The 21,253-nt window shown below is 44.7% G+C and overlaps 1 protein-coding gene across 4 annotated transcripts in view; it reads left to right on the top strand.

The window, feature by feature from the left end:
• Window positions 1-21,253, top strand: part of RXRG (retinoid X receptor gamma) — a 52,927-nt gene that overhangs the window by 10,813 nt on the left and 20,861 nt on the right. For 2 of the 4 annotated variants that reach the window (XM_005677098.3, XM_018046432.1), the window contains exon 2: window positions 6,566-6,813. In XM_005677098.3, the coding sequence (XP_005677155.1) occupies window positions 6,566-6,813 (248 nt within the window). Of the gene's footprint in view, window positions 1-6,565; window positions 6,814-16,373; window positions 16,484-18,032; window positions 18,054-21,253 lie in introns of those variants that run through there. The other 2 variants (XM_005677099.2, XM_005677100.2) reach the window with 2 other exon arrangements.

Below are 21,253 nucleotides of genomic sequence, written 5' to 3'. Positions count from 1 at the left end.
TTTGGATCTATGTCTGGCTCATGGCAATGGCTTAATAAATATTATCTGTTGTTTTTACTTAGCAGAGGAGATGACATTTAAGTGTCAGTTGAGTGTCTTCATATTGCAGGCCTCCCTACCTCCCTTGCAGCCTGTCTGTATATTATAAGCCAAGTAGGGAAAAGATATGTGAACAAGTTTCCCTTTGACTAGGAAGGTTTCTGAATATTCTATGACTGTTAGGCTTATGTAACACATCCCTCCATTAGCGAAAAGGAGGCAAGTTGGTTGTGAGATTGTGTCCACCATGACAGAAAGTATATTGGGATACGGCCCCATGACATTCCCTTGGTTTCTAATGGAGAGTCCTGACTCTTAGAAATAGCAAGGTTTTTTTTTTAACTTCTGTCCACTTCCCTGTGGCTGGGTGTTACCATTATTGATGATTCATCCTAAGTTTCCATTCCATCCTGAGGATGGGACAGTGAACTCTCTACCTAGGCACAGCAGTTAAGGGTGGAAATGCCAAGCCATTTGTTCCCTTGTCTGGCCAATCAGAAAGACTCATGCTTGACATTTTATGTTTACTGGCTGAGGATGAGGTTGCTAAGCAACTTCCTTGCCTTGGTTGAATTCTGTAGTTCTAAGTACCTGGGCTTTTCTTTCTCAATAAGTGCCCCCTCCACACACACATGCAATTTGTTATCTAGAGATTTCAGAGATTTTCGTTTTGGTAAACATAAGGAACATAGATTTCTCATGCAAATTATTTCTACTGATGGACTCCCTATATGGTTGTATCAGTTCACAAAAGAACTATTCCATTCACTGAAAGTGTTTAATCTCTCAGTAGTGTCCCACTCTTTGACCCCATGGACTATAGCTTGCTAGGCTCCTCTGTCCATGGAATTCTCCAGGCAAGAACACTGGAGTGGGTTGCCATTCCCTTCTCCAGGGGATATTCCCAACCCAGGGATCGAATCTACGTCTGCCACATTGTAGGCAGATTCTCTACTATCTGAGCCACCAGGAAAACTCATTTATTGATCAGTCAACAAATAATTTTTGAGTATCTACTGTATTCCAGGCACAGTGCTAGACACTACAATGATAATTGTGGTGAAATTTAAAATATGTGATAGCCAGTAGGGCACCAGGCATTCAGAATGGAAGTTAGCATGGGGGAACTCTCCATGTTGTGATGGATAATGGGGAGATCTGGAGGGTCCAAGGGGAAGGGTTGAGGTTGCTGGGATGATGGAGGGGCACTCTGGGCTCAGAGGAGTGGTTAATATTATAAACAACTGGTATGTTCGGACTAGTGCCTGATGGTAGCTGTTCTTAATAGAACATTTACTCTTGGTGTGGCGTGGGTTAAACTCTATTTACATAATCTTCTACAATGGTATTCAAGCCAGACATAGGTCTCTCTCACCACCTTTATAGTGAGGTAGGTAATTGTAACTGCTACCCTGCACTAGTGGTCTCAAATGGTTTTAGCACCTCTGAGCTAGATATGGATACCTCCATTTATGGCTGAGGAAACTAGATCAGAGAGGTCAAGTTCCTGGCCCAGGTTTACATGACTGGAACCTAGGACATTTGGGCAGCTTCAGAGTCTTGTGTTCCACATAGATGTCACTCTGGATGCCCATACAATGTACACACGGACTTCAAAAATCAAACACGTTGCAGATTCCATAACCTCTCTGGTTCCTGGTGACACTGTCAGCATCTCAAACCGCAATCTGAAATCCCAAACAGCCTGAAGGGTTAACACGGTCCAGCTGATGATGACGGGGCCCCTGGGCAAGTGGTCTATACTCGCCCATTCCAGACCACCACCACCTGCACGCCCTTCTTTTAGATGCCAGTCAGCTATGTCCTACCCACCTCAGTGTTCACTGAACAGCATTGGAAGGGATCTTAGGAGCCACTAGGTGCTGCCTTCTTACTGGGGATAGTGAGCCCTGGAAGATGAAAGGCATTTCTTTGGTATGTTGCCAGCAGAGAAGAGAAGGTCCAGAGAAAGTCAACTATCCCTCTCCCATCAGATGAATTAATTTCTATAAAAATTATTGCTGTGCAAAGAGAATGAACATCTGAGAGTGGGCACAGTATGAGGGACTGATGAGGATCTAGAGGGCATGTGGTCAGGGAGCGAACAAAGCTGATAGGCTGTGGAGGCTGGGAAAATTGGGCTCCCAGCCTCTGCACAGGAGCCAGGTAGAAGCATTAGAGTAAACCTTGACTTTGGATTTGGACTAGAAACCAAACTTCTGGAAAACTTGTGCTAGCTGTAGTTCCCACATGGCCATGGGGGGGAAAAAAAAAGTGAGAGCTGAAGAAACTGATGAAAAATGTCCTAGATAGGAATGTTTTAGTGTCTATTTGGGAGAATGGATTCATTTTCCATTGAACAACACTTTCATCTTTATTTTCCTCCTTTTCTAAAAGCAAAGCTGTTTATTTCTAAGCAACAGTGGTCATTCATTGTGAGAGGCAAAGAATAAAAATTTGTGAAGATGTGTTTGTCTTTTTGAATTTTTCTTATAAAAATATGGTTATAACATAGCCCATCTCTTCTGGGCCATTGACTCAGCAGACATTTTAAAGGCCATGGTAAACCAGACTTTAACTGGCTGTTGCATTCTGTCTCAATGTGCCATTGCCATCACTGAGTAATCAAGGAATATTCTGATCATTTTAATTTGTATTATTATTAATTATAATAAAAAATAATGTAGTTTAAATTTCAAATCTCTCTTACATCCTCTCATTTTATTCTGTAAACAATTTGTGAGTTTCCCCAAGCCCATATTTTCATACTTTTTGTAAAGCTCATGTTTCTTTTTTTTTTTTTTTTAAAGTAAATGATCAAGCTAGTCAATACTTTGGAGAAGGCAATGGCACCCCACTCCAGTACTCTTGCCTGGAAAATCCCGTGTACGGAGGAGCCTAGTAGGCTGCAGTCCATGGGGTCGCGAAGCGTCGGACACGACTGAGTGACTTCACTTTCACTTTTTGCTTTCATGCATTAGAGAAGGAAATGGCAACCCAGTCCAGTGTTCTTGCCTGAAGAATCCCAGGGACGGGGGAGCCTGGTGGGCTGCCATCTCTAGGGTCGCACAGAGTCAGACACGACTGAAGTGACTTAGCAGCAGTAGCAGCAGTCAATACTTTTTATATATGTGGAATAAAAGCTAAATTCCATATCTGTCTATATGTATTAGATGTTACAAATAACTACAGATAATAATAGCTACAAAAACATTAAATCAGTGTCTATACCTAACTGAATCACTTTGCTTTACACCTGAAACAAACACATTATAAATCAACTATACTTCAATATAAAATAAACTTTAAAAAGAGTAAACTTAATTCATGAACACAAAACAAAACAGAACTGGAAATTTTGTGTTATTCTCCATTTCTCCCTCCTTATCTACAGCAAATTACAGTTCATGTTTCTCAAACATCATTCCTTTGTATACTGTCTTCATGATATTCAACATATCACATGTTCTTGTACATAGAAATTTTCTGAGGTCAGTTTCCTTTTTTTTGAAAACTTAAATAGGGATTTTTAGGAAGATAATTTCGTATAAAAGATGGAAGCAGAGTCACTTGCTATAAACAGAAGGAGACAGTAAAAATGAAAATAAAATGATTAATATATTTTAAGCGTTTGCCTACGTATCACTTAAAACGCCACCTCAGATGTTCCGTATCACCAGTGTTACAGGCTGCGTTCCTTGGTAACTCTCAGATTGATGACTGTGTGAAGGGAAACCTTGTTCCTGTCTGTCCCACAGCTCTGGGCTGGTGTGAAGCTCTGGACATCAGCCTGGGGATGTAGAAATGAAAAGCACAGTCCCTGAGGTCCATTTCAAGTAGAATATGCAGGGTCCTTGGGTCAGTTTTGGAAAGCCCATGCAGGGAAGGGAAAGTCAGTTTCCCGCAGATGGCTTGGGGAAGGACAGCTGTCATCCGAGCCAAGTTCACGGCTCCTCGCCCATCACGTTGGGCTGGCTCCTAACTCACCTGTCACATGTTATCTTAGTGGCAGGCTCAAGGTGCACATTGGCCTCTTTAAATGTCACAGTCTCCCAGGGCTGCTGAAGAGTCTAAAATTCTTCTTTCTGATCAGTGACCGTCTGGGAAGATTTTTGGGTTTTCTGGCTTGAGCTCTTGGAAGTTGCCCTCTTCTCTCTCCTTCAGATGAACTTTCAGCTCGAGATCACTTCATCATTGAGTCATCTTGTACTTTGTGATGTGGTGGCTCTCCAAATCATCCCTGCTGTCCTTGACAGAGCGCACAGGAGACAGCATGGGCTTCAGATTGACAGTTTGAATCTAGGATCTGCCACTTGCTACCTGGCTAGTGCCAAGTAACGTGCTAGTGGTGAGGATACAAAAACAGACAACGTTCTCCCTCTCAGTTAAATGGAAAATACAAGGAAATAACAATAGAAAAGGGCATCAAACCGGATTAAGAATACCAGGGAAGACTTCCTGGAGGAGGTGGTACTTGAGTTAGACCTTGAAGGAAAAATAAAAACTTCTAGACAAAGGAGGTGGGGGCAAGTCATCCCAGAACTTGGAGCAGCATGGGGCCAAGCCTAAATTGTCATTCATCTGTAAAAGGCTGAGATGATCTTCACAGCCCTATTGTCAAGACAGAATGAGTGAAAGTATGGAAATTGGTAGAATGAGTTGATGTATCGAAATTGCCTGATGCTATTTAGGACACGCAAGAAGCGTCTCACCTGTCCCTTCGAACCCTTTGGCCACATCTCTGTGGACCCACAGCTCACCTCAGTTGTGGTACTTAGAACACGGCAATTGGGATTCATCTGTTTATGAGACAAGTGTCCCTGATAGACTGAGACTCCTGGAAGATTCTGGCCTCCTCAGACACAGGAGTGACTGTTCTCTCTGCAAGTAGACCTTAGCTAAGCTAGGAGAGTGGGCTTCCCTGATGGCTCAGCAGGGAAAGCATCCACCTTCCAAGGCAGGACATACGGGCTTGATTCCTGGGTCAGGAAGATTCCCTGGAGAAGGAAATGGCAACCCACTCCAGTATTCTTGCCTGGGAAATCCTGTGGACAGAGGAGCCTGGCAGGCTACAGTCCATGGGGTCTTGAGAGTTGGACACCACTTGGAAATGAAACGGCAATAAAACTAGGAGAAGCTCCAAGGACAACTCCAGGTTGACATTTTTCTAGTGAGATATTTATGTTTAAGAATCGCTGCACAGTTACACCTCCGATGCTCCACGTTCCCCTCCAGACTGTGAAGAGAGTACCCCCTCTCTGCATCCTAGTCCTAGCACTATGGAAGTACCACAAAAGTTTCTGAAAGGCTTAAGACTGCCCTGTAGTTCGGCTCCAGGAGAAAGTGGAGAACTGGATGACTTCTCCGGCAGGCCAGGCTTACCGACCACCTCTCCCCACAACCTTCTCATGTTCCATCCATGAGGACAGCATGGGTGCCGTGCTGAAGCCTAGCACCTGCTCGTTCTGGATCTGTTCTTGCATGCCAGCCACACAAGGAGCTGGCACTGTGAGTCCTGCTGGGCTGCGCTGCTGGTCTCTGAGTGTCTGCCCTGCCGCTGTGGACCCTGAAGCTCACAGCTCCTCTCTTCTGGAGACAGTGCTCCTTGCTGGGCTCCTGAGATGGAAGTTGGGTATGCTTTCTTCTTTTATCTTGAGTTGCATCTAGCAGGGAACTTGGGCTCAACTTTTCTAGGAAAAAGTTACCAGATGTCATCTGTCACAGAGCCCATTTCACTTGTGGCCACAGAGGAGAAAAAGTCTGGGCAGGCCTGGTCGCACTTGGCTTCTTGGGTCTCTGTGGCCGCCGAGCCATGCCCAGCCATCCTGAGTCTTCTTCCCTAAGTGCTGATTAACCCTATGCTCTAGAGATTGGATAAGAACCTTATGGGACTAAAACTGCAAAAGCTACAGAGCGTGAAAGGCATGGTAACAGCCTCTGCCCTCCCCATGATCATCAGGGAATGTGTCCCCGACAGCAGGCACCGTGTTCAATTCTGAATTGCTAGCCTCTGATGCGGCACCTGCACCATAATAGATGGTGCATATGAATTCATAATTACATATGAATGAATGAATTTCTCCTGACTATAGAGGCCCAGCCCTACCCTTGTTCTCAAAGCAAAATGAGTTTGAGCAGCGAATTCTGGGAGCAGCCTGGACACCTGCTCACTCCACCCCCAACCTGGGAGTTTGGTACGGACTCACCTTCCCTGTCTGACTGGCTCAGGTCACAGTCCCCCCAGCCTGGGGACTTGTGGGTTATGTCCCCATGGCCCTGATTGTTGTTCTGATACAATTCAAGGTGCGTTCCATGTGGTGCACCAGAGAACCTGTCCTACAGCAAGTCCTTTCCCCTTCCTGGTCTTTGCTGGCCTTTATTCTACCAGCTGTGAGAGTTCACAGGTGTGCAGGTAGGGCTGGAAGAAGGGGAATGATAGAGGAGACAAAAGGAGGGGACTCTGTCCTCACACACCATCCCTGTGCTCCCCTGGCCTCCCATCACCTTTGGTTTTTTCTCCTTACAGGTTCTCCCGGCCATACTGGCTCCACGTCCATGAGTCCATCGGCAGCCTTGTCCACAGGGAAGCCCATGGACAGCCACCCCAGCTACACTGACACCCCAGTGAGTGCCCCACGAACTCTGAGTGCAGTGGGGACCCCCCTCAATGCCCTGGGCTCTCCATATCGAGTCATCACTTCTGCCATGGGCCCACCCTCGGGAGCACTCGCAGCCCCTCCAGGAATCAATCTGGTTGCCCCACCTAGCTCTCAGGTAGGTTGCATCCATCTTCTTCAATGTCTTTCCAGACATCTTTAACAGTTTCATCCTGGTGCTGAGCACTCAGTAGCACGCTGGTGAAGGAATTGGGTTGTCTGTGTAGGCTTCCCTCCTACAAGACCTTCACTGAGTGTATCCTCAGGCAGCTGCAGAGAACTGACAATGCCTCATGGTCCGGGAGTTTTGATGGTTCAGTCCTGGCTGTAACTTCAACATCTCTTAGGCCTGTTTGTCTTCCATGGGATGGACCCCCTTGTTCCTTCTCAACTCAATACTAGGTATTTTCCAAGTCAGTGAAGTGCCTGGTCCTTTTCTCTATCCTGTAGGTGATACTGAAATGGTCAGGATGTGGTCTTTGCTCTCCAGGAGTTTACCATTGAGAAGCAGGTGCTGCACCTGGGTAAATCTAAAACAAGGCAGACTGTGTTAAGTACACGTTCTCTCTGAGATAGAGGCAAAGATGGGGGAAAATCCGGGGGGAAAACCCTCGCGTTAGTTCCTAGTGCCTTTTGCTGCAACAGAGGCAAGGATGGCTATGCATGGTAGACATTGTTTGCTGTTCTAAGAAAGCTACAGGTTGGCCGGATGCTATTTATTTCCTTCTAGCAATGTCACACCGAGACCATCAACCTTCACTTCTGGTAGTGCTCAGCTATTGCTTCAGTGATGCTGCATAACAGACAATCCCCAAATTGCCATGGCTTACAAAAACACACAATTATTTTCTTACAAGTTTATGTGTTGTTTAGAAAAGTTCTGGATCCCCTCGTGGCTCAGGTAAATTGTCTGCCTGCAATGCGGGAGACCTGGGTTCAGTCCCTGGGTCAGGAAGACACCTTGGAGAAGGAAATGGCAATCCACTCCAGTATTCTTGCCTGGAAAATCCTATGGATGGAGGAGCCTGGCAGGCTACAGTCCATAGGGTCACAAAGAGTCAGGCACGACTGAGCCACTTCATTTTCTTTTTGGGCTTCCCGTGTGGATCAACTGGTAAAGAATCTGCCTGCAAAGCAGGAGACCTGGATTTGATCCCTGGATTGGGAAGATTCCCCTGGAGAAGGGAATGGCTACCCTCTCCAGTATTCTGGTCTGTAGAACCTCATGGATTGTATAATCCGTGGGAATGAAAACCACAATCACAGAAAACTAATCAACTGATCACATGGCCCACAGCCTTGTCTAACTCAATGAAACCATGAGCCATGCTGTGTAAGGCCACCATGTAGGTCATGGTGGAGAGTTCTGACCAAACGTGGTCCACTGGAGAAGGGAATGGCAAACCACTTCAGTATTCTTGCCTTGAGAACCTCATGAACAGTATGAAAAGGCAAAAAGATAGGACGCTGAAAGATGAACACCCCAGGTTGATAGGTGCCCAATATGCTACTGAAGAACAGTAGAGAAATAACTCCAGAAAGAATGAAGAGACAGAGCCAAAGCAAAAACAACACGCAGCTGTGGATGTGAGTGGTGATGGAAATAGTCTGATGCTGTAAAGAGCAATATTGCATAGGAACCTAGAATGTTAGGTACATGAATCAAGGTAAATTGTAAGTGGTCAAACAGGAGATGGAAAGAGTGAACATTGACATTTTAGGAATCAGTGAACTAAAATGGACTGGAATGGGTGAATTTAACTCAGATGACCATTATATCTACTACTGTGGGCAGGAATCCCTTAGAAGAAATGGAGTAGCCATCGTGGTCAACAAAAGAGTCCAAACTGCAGTACTTGGATGCAGTCTGAAAAATGGCAAAATGATCTCTGTTCATTTCTGAGGCAAACCATTCAATATCACAGTAATCCAAGTCTATGCCCCAACCAGTAATGTTGAAGAAGCTGGAGTTGAACAGTTGTGTGAAGACCTACAAGATCTTCTATAACTAACACCCAAAAGAGATGTCCTTTTAATTATAGGGGACTAGAATCCAAAAATAGGAAGTCAAGAGATAAATATAATAACAAGCAAATTTGGCCTTGGAGTACAAAATGAAGCAGGGCAAAGGCTAACAGAATTAACCTTTGAGAACTGCCAAGAGAATGCACTGGTCATAGCAAACACCCTCTTCCAACAAAAGAAGAGAAGACTCTATACATGGATATCAATAGATGGTCAATGCTGAAATCAGATTGATTATTTGCTTTGAAGCCAAAGATGGAGAAGCTCTATACAGTCAGCAAAAACAAGACTGGGAGCTGACTATGGCTCAGATCATTAACTCCTTATTGCCAAATTCAGCCTTAAATTGAAGAAAGTAGGGGAAACTACTAGACCATTCAGGTATGACCTAAATCAAATCCTTTAGGATTATACAGTGGAAGTGACAAATAGATTCAAGGGATTAGATCTGATAGACAGAGTTCCTGAAGAACTATGGACAGAGGTTTGTGATATTGTGCAGGAGGCCATGATCAAGACCACCCCCAAGAAAAAGAAATTTAAAAAGGCAAAATGGTTGTCTGAGGAGGCCTTACAAATAGCTGAGAAAAGAAGAGAAGCTAAAGGCAAAGGAGAAAGGAAACATATACCCTTTGGATGCAGAGTTCCAAAGAATAGCAAGGAGAGATAAGAGAGCCTTCCTTAGTGATCAATGCAAAGAAATAGAGGAAAACAATAAATGGAAAAGACTAGAGATCTCCTCAAGAAAATTAGAGATACCAAGGGAACATTTCATGCAAAAATGGGTTCAATAAAGGACAGAAATGGTATGGACCTAACAGAAGCAGAAGATATTAAGAACAGGTGGCAAGAATACACAGGAAAACTATACAAAAAAGATCTTCGTGACTGAGGTAACACTACAATGGTATGATCACTCATCTAGAGCCAGACATCCTGGAATGGGAAGTCAAGCGGGCCTTAGGAAGCATTGCTATGAACAAAGCTAGTAGAGGTGATGAAATTCCAGTTGAGCTATTTCAAATCCTAAAAGATGATGCTGTGAAAGTGCTGCACTCAATATGCCAGCAAAGCTGGAAAACTCAGCAGTGGCCACAGGACTGGAAAAGGTCAGTTTTCATTCCAATCCCAAAGAAAAGCCAAAGAATGCTCAAACTACCGCACAGTTGCACTCATCTCACACGCTAGCAAAGTAATACACAAAATTCTCCAAGCCAGGCTTCAGCAATATGTGAACCATGAACTTCCAGATGTTCAAGCTGGATTTAGAAAAGGAACCAGAGATCAAATTGCCAGCATCTGTTGGATCATTGAAAAAGCAAGAGAACTCCAGAAAAGCATCTACTTCTGTTTTATTGACTATGCCAAATCCTTTGACTGTGTGGATCACAATTAACTGTGGAAAATTCTTCAAGAGATGGGAATACCAGACTACCTTACCTGCCTCTTGAGAAATCTGTATACAGGTGTCAAGAAGCCACAGTTAGAACTGGACATGGAACAACAGACTGGTTCCTAATTGGGAAAGGAGTACATCAAGGCTGTATATTGGCACCCTGCTTATTTAGCTTATATGCAGAATACATCATTCGAAATGCCCAGTGGGATGATGCACAAGCTGGAATTAAGATTGCTGGCAGAAATATCAATAACCTCAGATATGCAGATGACACCACCCTTATGGCAGAAAGTGAAGAACTAAAGAGCCTCTTGATGAAAGTGAAAGAGGAGAGTGAAAAAGTTGGCTTAAAACTCATCAGAAAACTAAGATCATGGCATCTGGTCCCATCACTTCATGGGAAATAGATGGGGAAACAATGGAAACAGTGACAGACTTTATTTTGGGGGCTCCAAAATCACAGCAGATGGTGACTGCAGCCATGAAATTAAAAGGCACTTGCTCCTTGGAAGAAAAGCTATGACCAACCTAGACAGCATATTAAAAAGCAGAGACATTACTTTGACAACAAATATCTGTCTAGTCAAAGCTATGGTTTTTCCAGTGGTCATGTATGGATGTGAGAGTTGGACCATAAAGAAAACCGAGTGCCAAAGAACTGATGCTTTTGAACTGTGGTGCTGAAAGTCTCGTGAGAGTCCCTTGGACTGAAAGGAGATCAAATCAGTCAATCTTAAAGGAAATCAGTCCTGAATATTCATTGGAAGGACTGATGCTGAAGCTAAAGCTCCAATGCTTTGGTCACCTGTTGTGAAGAACTGACTCATCTGAAAAAAACCTTGATGCTGGGAAAGACTGAAGGTAGGAGGAGAGGGGACAAGAGGATGAGATGGTTGGATGGCATCACCAACTTGATGGGCATTAGTTTGAGTAAGCACTGGGAGTTGGTGATGGACAGGGAAGACTGGCGTGCTGCAGTCCATGGGGTCACAAAGAGCTGGAAACAGCTGAGCAACTAAACTGAACTGAGGAAGGTTCTGTTTCAGATGGTGGAGGAGTTGGTCTAGGCTGCAGCCTGGGTGCAGGTCAGCTCTTCATGTCCTGACTACAGGAGCAGCAGCTTCCTGGGTCATGCTTTTTTCAACGTGTCCCCCCGGAATGCGAAAGTCTAAACCAAACCAGGAAAATACAGTGAAGTCTCTGCTCACATCATGTCCATTGATATCCCACTGGTCTAAGGAAACTGTATGACTGACTCCAACACTGCTGGGACAGGGGAATAATTTGTGCCTGTTTCAATGTAAGGAACTACAAAGACACAATGCAAAGGATGTGAAGAAGTAGGAGGCGTGAAGCATTAGGAATAATGACCCTGTCTGCCACACTCTCACTGGGCTGGTACCTCACAACAGGGGTCAGGGTCCCTCTTGTCCCAACCACCAGCACGCCTAGCTGTAGGATTAGTAGGTCTTATAATCTCTTTTGAATTTATAGTTTGTAGAAGAGACAAGGCCACCACTGGTTTAGCATTTCTTACTGCTACAAAGAGAATTTCAGAGACTCTCCCTAGAGAGAGAGTGTGTGCTCAGAGTCTAAAAGCAAAGCCATGTGGAGTGATAGAATTTTATAGCCAGTAAGGACTTCAGAAAGTTTTTCATGTGTGGGTTAAAGAAACTGGAGAAGACCTTATCAGTTCTCTAGTGTAGGGATTACAGGGGCCAGGGGCCAGACAGGTAACATAGAGGGGTGAATCAGACCGGTGGGGGCTGTAGAGAGCTGGCCTCCCCACTTGAAGCCATTCAAATTCAGAGACTTGAAGTATTTCACAGCCAAGCAGAGTACTTATGTGGGTCCCATTTGGCCAGTCCTTTTAACCCTAATTTGTAATCTAATGGCCCTCACCTGTAGGATCTTTCTCAGCATACACATTTCTCCCTTATCCCATATTTTGGCCCTTGTGTGAGTTGTAAAAGCCCCACAGAGGATTCTAACTGCCCCATCCTGGCCCAGCTGAGAACCACTGATTCCATCCAGGCTCCTCATCCCATGTAGGCTCAGTGGGCTCAGGTGATGTGTCCAGCTTCACACAGCTAGTCACAGCAGAGCCGAGGTTAGACCCCAAATCTCCACACCCCACTCAGTCTCCACGATGCTGCATTTACTCACAGCTATGGTGTCTTCTGTCTTAAACAGTGACCCCAGGATCTTCCTGTTGGCTGCCAAGGATTAAAACATGAATACTTAGTGATCCCAAGGAGTCCTGGGGGGCACATGGCACATTACACAGATAAATTGCAGCACTGTGTAGTTGTAGGGATGGAACCGAAGGGAGCATAGAAAAGGGACCTGAGAACTTCTAGTCTTGCATTCCATGAGAGTGTCAGCCACTCAGAGGAGTGGAGACCAGACGGTAGTGCTAAGGGACATGGATTTATGCCTCTCTCTCCCGCTGTCATCAGCAGAGCTGGTGATCCTCTACCCTTTAGAACGTGGGACCTTGAAGAGATTTGTTTATTCATTTTCATTCATGCGAATGGATTTCAGGTGAAGGTGAAAGTTGCTCAGTCTTGTCCGACTCTTTGCGACCCCATGGACTATACAGTCCATGGAATTCTCCAGGCCAGAATACTAGAGTGGGTAGCCCTTCCCTTCTCCAGGGGACCTTCCCAACCCCAGGATCTAACCCAGGTCTCCTGCATTGTAGGCAGATTCTTTACCAGCTAAGCCACAAGGGAATGGATTTCAGGAGGGCAGGTCAAAGTCAATAGATTAGAGACACAGAGAGAGATTTAAGTTCTGGAAGTAAAATTTTGCAAAGGACACTCACATTTATTCAAATAACTATTTAGCAGGACCTAATCTGAATCCCTCAGAAGAAATGGAGTAGCCATCATCATGGTCAACAAAAGAGTCTGAAATGCAGTACTTGGATGCAATCTCAAAAATGACAGAATGATCTCTGTCTCCAGGGCAAACCATTCAATATCACGGTAATCCAAGTCTATGCCCCAACCAGTAACGCTGAAGAAGCTGAAGTTGAATGGTTCTATGAAGACCTACAAGACCTTTCAGAACTAACACCCAAAAAAGATGTCCTTTTCATTATAGGGGACTGGAATGCAAAAGTAGGAAGTCAAGAAACACCTGGAGTAACAAGAAAATTTGGCCTTGGAATGCAGAATGAAGCAGGGCAAAGACTAATAGAGTTTTGCCAAGAAAATGCACTGGTCATAGCAAACACCCTCTTCCAACAACACAAGAGAAGACTCTATACATGGACATCACCAAATGGTCAACACCGAAATCAGATTGATTATATTCTTTGTAGCCAAAGATGGAGAAGCTCTATACAGTCAATAAAAACAAGACCAGGAGCTGACTGTGGCTCAGATCATGAACTCCTTATTACCAAATTCAGACAAATTGAAAAAAGTAGGGAAAACCACTAGACCATTCAGGTATGATCTAAATCAAATCCCTTATGATTATACAGTGGAAGTGAGAAATAGGTTTAAGGGCCTAGATCTGATAGATAGAATGCCTGATGAACTATGGAATGAGGTTCGTGACACTGTACAGGAGACAGGAATCAAGACCATCCCCAAGAACAAGAAATGCAAAAAAGCAAAATGGCTGTCTGGGGAGGCCTTACAAATAGCTGTGAAAAGAAGGGAGGTGAAAAGCAAAGGAGAAAAGGAAAGATATAAGCATCTGAATGCAGAGTTCCAAAGAATAGCAAGGAGAGGCCTTCTTCAGTGATCAATGCAAAGAAATAGAAGAAAAGAACAGAATGGGAAAGACTAGAGATCTCTTCAAGAAAATTAGGTTACCAAGGGAACATTTCATGCAAAGATGGGCTCAATAAAGGACAGAAATGGTATGGATCTTACAGAAGCAGAAGATATTAAGAAGAGGTGGCAAGAATACACAGAAGAATTGTACTAAAAAGATCTTCACCACCCGGATAATCACAATGGTGTGATCACTCACCTAGAGCCAGACATCCTGGAATGGGAAGTCAAGTGGGCCTTAGAAAGCATCACTACGAACAAAGCTAGCGGAGGTGATGGAATTCCAGTTGAGCTACTTCAAATCCTGAAAGATGATGCTGTGAAAGTGCTTCACTCAATATGCCAACAAATTTGGAAAACTCAGCAGTGGCCACAGGACGGGAAAAGGTTAGTTTTCATTCCAATCCCAAAGAAAGGCAATGCCAAAGAATGCTCAAACTACTGCACAACTGCACTCATCTCACATGCTAGTAAACTAATGCTCAAAATTCTCCAAGCCAGGCTTCAGCAATGTGAACCGTGAACTTCCTGATGTTCAAGCTGGTTTTAGAAAAGGCAGAGGAATCAGAGATCAAATTGCCAACATCCGCTGGATCATGGAAAGAGCAAGAGAGTTCCAGAAAAACATCTATTTCTGCTTTATGGACTATGCCAAAGCCTTTGACTGTGTGGATCACAATAAACTGTGGAAAATTCTGAAAGAGATGGGAATACCAGACCACCTGACCTGCCTCTTGAGAAATCTGTATGCAGGTCAGGAAGCAACAGTTAGAACTGGACATGAAACAACAGACTGGTTCCAAATAGGAAAAGGAGTACGTCAAGGCTGTATGTTGTCACCCTGCTTATTTAACTTCTATGCAGAGTACATCATGAGAAATGCTGGACTGGAAGAAACACAAGGTGGAATCAAGATTGCCGGGAGAAATATCAGTAACCTCAGATATGCAGATGACACCACCCTTATGGCAGAAAGTGAAGAGGAGCTAAAAAGCCTCTTGATGAAAGTGAAAGAGGAGAGTGAAAAAGTTGGCTTAAAGCTCAACATTCAGAAAATGAACATCATGGCATCTGGTCCCATCACTTCATGGGAAATAGATGGGGAAACAGTGGAAGCAGTATCAGACTTTATTTTTTGGGCTCCAAAATCACTGCAGATGATGACGGCAGCCATGAAATTAAAAGACGCTTACTGCTTGGAAGAAAAGTTATGACCAACCTAGATAGCATATTCAAAAGCAGAGACATTACTTTGCTGACTAAGGTCCATCTAGTCAAGGCTATGGTTTTTCCTGTGGTCATGTATGGATGTGAGAGTTGGACTGTGAAGAAAGCTGAACGCTGAAGAATTGATGCTTTTGAACTGTGATGTTGGAGAAGACTCTTGAGAGTCCCTTGGACTGCAAGGAGATCCAACCAGTCCATTATGAAGGAAATCAGTCCTGGGATTTCTTTGGAAGGACTGATGCTAAAGCTGAAACTCCAGTACTTTGGCCACCTCATGTGATGAGTTGACTCATTGGAAAAGACTTTGATGCTGGGAGGGATTGGGGGCAGGAGGACAGGGGGACAACAGAGGATGAGATGGCTGGATGGCATCACCGACTCAATGGACGTGAAGCTGAGTGAACTCCAGGAGTTGGTGATGGACAGGGAGGCCTGGCGTGCTGCAATTCATGGGGTCGCAAAAGAGTTGGGCACGACTGAGCGAATGAACTGAACTGAACTGAATCTGTGTCACTCGGAGAAGGCAATGGCATCCCACTCCAGTGTTCTTGACTGGAGAATCCCAGAGATGGGGGAGCCTGGTGGGCTGCCGTCTATGGGGTCACACAGAGTTGGACATGACTGAAGCAACTTAGCAGCACCAGCAGCAGCAATTTGTGTCACTATTTGACACTGTCCTAGGTTCTAGGGATAAGCACTGAAAAAGTCTTTACTTTCATGGCAATTATACTGCAGCAGGCAAGACAGACAAAAACCAAATGAAGAAACCAGACAGTTTCAAACGACCATGACTATATTCATGAAGATATAAAACAGGGTGAGGTGATGACCAGTGACAGGGCTTGTGGGTGGGGAGGGGGCAAGCCACCCGCCCTCCAAACCTGCTTTTAGACACACTCCAGTCTCATTGAACCAAATCTGGCCAATAAATTCAGCTCCACAGCCGTGTGAGTGGCAGGGCTGCTATTCCTGGACCATATGTCTGTACAGAGGGATTGGGGTTGAAAGGTCAGCTGGAAGCTCTGGTCTTGGCCAACTGGGTTGTGTGCAGAGGCTGAAGCCAAGTTTGGCTATGAGAGCTGTATTAAGCTTGCCAAGCACTGGTGGAGCTCAGCAGCCCCAGACACAGAGCCACATTTGGGGCTTGGTTTCTGGAGCCACGGGGCAGTGACACTTTGCCCAATTAACTGGGTGACACGGGGCACCCAGTGCCTTCAGAGTTAGCCACTGTGGGCCGGGCGTTTGCCCCAGACAGACGGCTCCTATGCAGCTTGCCTCTCTTGCCCAGGACTGAGGCTGAGTGGAGTTCGTGTGGGAACATGTGTCTTCTGTGACCTGAATCTCGGGTGAGTGTGATTTAAGGGTAAGGGGAGCAGGGAGGTGCTTGGGGTGAGAGCAGGTGGGGTGTCCTGTTCTGTGCTCTGCCTTTCTGGTGTTTGAGCTTCTCTTTTTGCTCTTGTTGGATTTTTCAGTCTTGAAAAGTAAAGAGAACTGAACTGATTACTCCAGAAGCAAGGACCGCGTAACCTTTTGCAAACCATCACTTTGAACTTATATTTATCTCAGTTCCTTTTTCTCTATAGTGGGATAACACACTTTGCCCTGATCACCCGACAGAGGTGTTTTGTATATATCAGACAAGATGTGGACTTAAGAAGTCCCTTCTTAAGTACTTATGATGCTCTATGGCCATAAGGTGGTATTATTTTTACTATTATTATTATTACACCCAGGTGGCATATCAGGCACCAAGGTGATGAATGTTATATACCTATGTGATCATTAGTCCAAGTGTGTGTTCTTTGTTGTTGAAAGGTTCCAGAGAAGTTCATTTCAACAAGCATTTATTACACTAAGAACTGGAGATTTTTAAAATGTACGGGACTCAGTCCCTGACCTGGGGAGGATCTAAGTGGAGTGAGCTGTTTCCCAAAACAACATGTATATAATTAAGGAGATATTTATGCAGCTTTCTGACAGATGATTTAGATTACATTTTCCTCTGTGTGTGTGTGTGTGTGTATGTGTGTGTGTGTAATGCTGTATTTTCGTAACTTTGTCTGTTGGCTGGACTCTGAAGCAGGACCTGCAAGTCTTTGGAAGGCCCCCACCTCATTTGCCTGTCCCAACCCTGCTGCCTGATCTGCGTTCTGTCACTGACAATTCCTGCCTTGATAACTGAATTGTTGCCCTTTCAGATGCTTGCATTTTTACAGAGATTACTTTGATAATAAAAGTTACAAATGTGAGACTTCCCCAGTGGTCTAGTGGTTAAGACTCTGCACTTCCACGGCAGGGAACACACGTTTGATCCCTGATTGGGGAAATAAGATCTCACAGCTGTGCGGCGTGACCAAAAATTAAAAAATAATAAAAATATAGTAAAAATTAAAAAATGTTACAGCTAGAACAGATCTTGAAGACCATCTTGTTTAATGATCTTTAAAAAGCCATAAAGTCTTCAAGTGAAAGCATGTTTGGAAGTCGTTGCACATTAAGTAAAAACAGGTCTGGTGAACTCGAGGTAGGAGATGTGAAAACTTCTTACTCAACCTCCCCACCCCCTGCCACACATATTCTCAGCTTGAAAACCACTGCTGTAGTCTGTGCATAAGTTAGTGGAGTCTCTGAGTGAAGTCATCCTGTCAAGATCACACAGCAAGGAAGTGGCAAGTCCAGGCTCTGCACTTCTCATGGTGAAGACCCTCACTTGACTGAAGATAAGCCACTCTAAGGACTCCACCCACTGAAGAGGAGTGCCTGCCTGAATTCTGCCTGGCTGGCCACGTATCTGCCTTGAATGGAATAATTTGGGCTGAAAGCAGCTCAGAAATGTGGGACCTGATGTTTGGTGATGGCTCGAGGGCATCTAGGATGCATTCAGTCCTTGGCTGAGAGTCTGCAAATGGAAGACAGGTCAGCCAAGTGTGTTTTTCTCCTTTTTCTCAGGAGCGGCCAGCTGCCTGGTAAATCCCAGCTCGGAAGTGCTCACTTCAGCAGAGCTGCTTCTAATGGAACAAGACAGCTGGAGCTGTGGGACCGGGACCAGGCAGCTAATGGGTTTGAGCTCTGGTGGCTGCCTTCAATCTCATCTACCATTGCTCTTAGCCCCCACAAACCCCAAGCCAGCAAAGAGACGGACAGAGGAGAGGGCATCAACCCATGTGTCCCTACCACCGCCTCCCACCACCATCCAGCCCAGGAAAAGGAAGGGTTTTGGAGAGGGGCTGCCAGGAGACAGTGACCAGATCCAAGTCTCCTGCTCTGGCGGCTTATTGCCTGTGAGGTGGGGGCTGGAAGCAGCCAGAGCAGGGGCAATCGGGGGCTCCTGCATAAGACAGACAAGGTGGGGAAGGAAGAATGACAAGCTGGGATCCAAAAGCCCAGGGTTCCAGCCCCAACGTGTTAGATCTGGGAAGGTGCCTAACCTGCTACACGGGCAGCTGCCATAGCCTTGGGTGTCTCTCTTCTCTTCCTTGTTCTGCTGCCTCATACTTTAAGGGCTTTTTTCCTTTGCTGGAAACTTCATGGCTCCTCATGGCCTCTCAGATTAAGTCCACTTGCTTTCCCTGGGCAACCAAGCCTTGGGCTTGGTTACAGCTCACCTCTCAATCTTATCTCCCATCCATACACACAAATAGTTGGGTTTCTCTCCGGGTCTTTGTTGTCAAAACCTTTCACCCACTGGCTCATTCAAATACCATTCTTTTTTAAAGTTGTCAAGTCCCAGATCAAATGCTCCTTCCTTGGAGGCATCTTCCCTAATCTTGCTTGTGATCTTTCTTTCCTAAATTATCCCAACCAGCTTTTTATCTCATTGTGGCCAGTTTCCTGAGGCAGTGCTTGCAACTTCTCTTTTGTATCCCAGTAGGATCTGTGAATGAATGAATAAATGAACCACTTTTTGGCTCAGTTTCCTCAGCTGAAAATAGGAAAACCTCATAGGGTTGTTGTGAGGATTAAAATAGTTAACTGGCTCTGAGCAAACTTTCCTTGGCTGGTAGCACTGAGTAGCAAGAACAATAATTACTGTTCTGTGATCACTGCAGACTGGAGAAGGTGGAGCTGGTCCTACTGGAGATGGGAGTGGGAAGGGAAGGTGGGTGAGGGTCTCCTGAGCCCCAGGTGATACTGTCTTCCTCCTTATTGCCATGATCTTTATTATCCATTTCAGGATATGCAGACAAAGGTCAGTTAGAGAGCTCTCTAAAATATTTCCTTTTCTTGGGATGGATCTAACTTTCCTTGAGATGCTCAGAATTCCTAGCACATAGCAGAATGTTGGTTCATAATAAACATTCAAAATCTGAATTAACCAGATTTTATTGGGATGATAAGAGCTCTAATTTATGGAACATCTACTGTGTACCAGGCATTGTGACAGGCATTTTACATTATCATCTCATCTAATCCTCCCGGTGACTCTGTAAGTTAGGTATTACTATGTTCATTTTACAGACAAGGAGACAGAAGGTCAAGGAAGATAAATAAGGAGGGATGTTGACCTGGGATCCAAGACTTCTTTGAAGTCATGCAGCTAATAAAGGTAGACGGGGAGTCAATCCCAGGGCTGTGTGATTTCAAAGCAAGTTTTCTCCTCTACATCAGTGTTTTGGAACCCTGGACTGCCATTAGCATTATCTGATCAACTTAAAGAAATGCCAGCGCCAATGACCCTCAGATCATTTCTTGGTGCGGGACTTTGGAATTAAATTTTTTCCAAAGCTCCCAGGAGTATATTCGGCAATGAGAACCACTCTATTATACAAAAAGAAAAAAATTACTGAACATAAATTCTAGATATCTTGTCTTAGCCTTGTACAAAAAGGAGGGCGGAGGAGGAAGAGGAGGGCGAATTCTCTCATCACATATGTGTTTTCATTTCTCACGCAAATTAATTTTTAAAAATTCCTGGTGACTTTGATTTCAAAGCAAGGCCCTGAACGCTATCTTTTCTTTTTTGCATCCCTTACAGCATTTAATCCAGAACCTCTGCCCACCTCCTGCTCAATAAATATTTGTTTAGTGAATTAAAAAGATAGTAAATTTTGAAGGAACCTAACTCAGGCTCTGTTATATTTTATGTTTTATTGATCATTTCTTGTGTTTCAAAGGCCTTGAATAGAAAGACAACCCTACCTTTGGTTCAGTTTGGAGTTGCAGTCACTTCGGTCGGGCAGCGTGACTCAGAATTCATATAGACCATGCAGAAGTCAGTGGGCCCTCCCTAAAACCCCCAGGCATTCACCAGCTGCTGCCACCAGGCACCTGACGCATGCGCACTCAGCATCACCTTGGTTTGCATTTACTTGGAAGTGTTCTTGGTGTTTGTGTGTGTTCTGACTCCTCACTGAGATTGTGACCATTTTAGAGGAGTGAGAGACAGATCTAGATTTTATATTTCCCTTCACAGTGTCTGAAATGTTGACCTGCACCCATGGTACAGAAATGCTGCTGATTGATGACGGACGTATGTTTATTTAACTTTTCTTTGATGAATAGAAAACAGGTAGCGGTGGCTCCTCGGTCATCTCCATTAGAGCACCAAGAGACATGGAGTTGGTGGTGGTGAGGAGCTAATGCTAACTCGTGCTAAGGGGTAAGGAAAGGCATCACACAATGTTCCTTTTTTGAGCCATTCAGTTCTACCAATTCCCTACTGATTCCAGAGAGATAACGATGAACGATCTTGCAAAGAGATCTTAGCTCCAGGAATTGAACCCGGGTAACCTGGATGAAAACCAGGAATCCTAGCCACCCGGGGATTAGAGGCTAGAAGCAAAGTGGCCCTGGCTCTTTCCCCTGTTGGAAAGCAAGAATGTTTCATGGAGGCAAAACTTAAAAGTAGTTACAAAGTTTATTAGAGACACAGCGTAACATGTATGGGAGAGCACACAGAAAAACAGTTTATTTAAGACAGAAGTAAGGAAGAAATACACACCCAGAAAGAAAGAGTATGAGCACCCTTTCTAGTGAGCAGGAGCACAGTAAGTCTGAAGCTAGGCAGAAATACACACCTGGGGACGAGTGTGGGCATCCTGAATGAGGAGCAGAGCAGGAAAGAGGTGATTTAAATCACTTATGCAGGACTGTCCTTCTGGGTCTTTGTGCGTGCG

This window comes from Capra hircus, chromosome 3 (genome assembly GCF_001704415.2).
Source record: "Capra hircus breed San Clemente chromosome 3, ASM170441v1, whole genome shotgun sequence".
NCBI lineage: Eukaryota > Metazoa > Chordata > Mammalia > Artiodactyla > Bovidae > Capra > Capra hircus.
The sequence above is the reverse complement of the archived record's forward strand: the minus strand, read 5'-3'. Positions and strand labels throughout refer to the sequence as shown.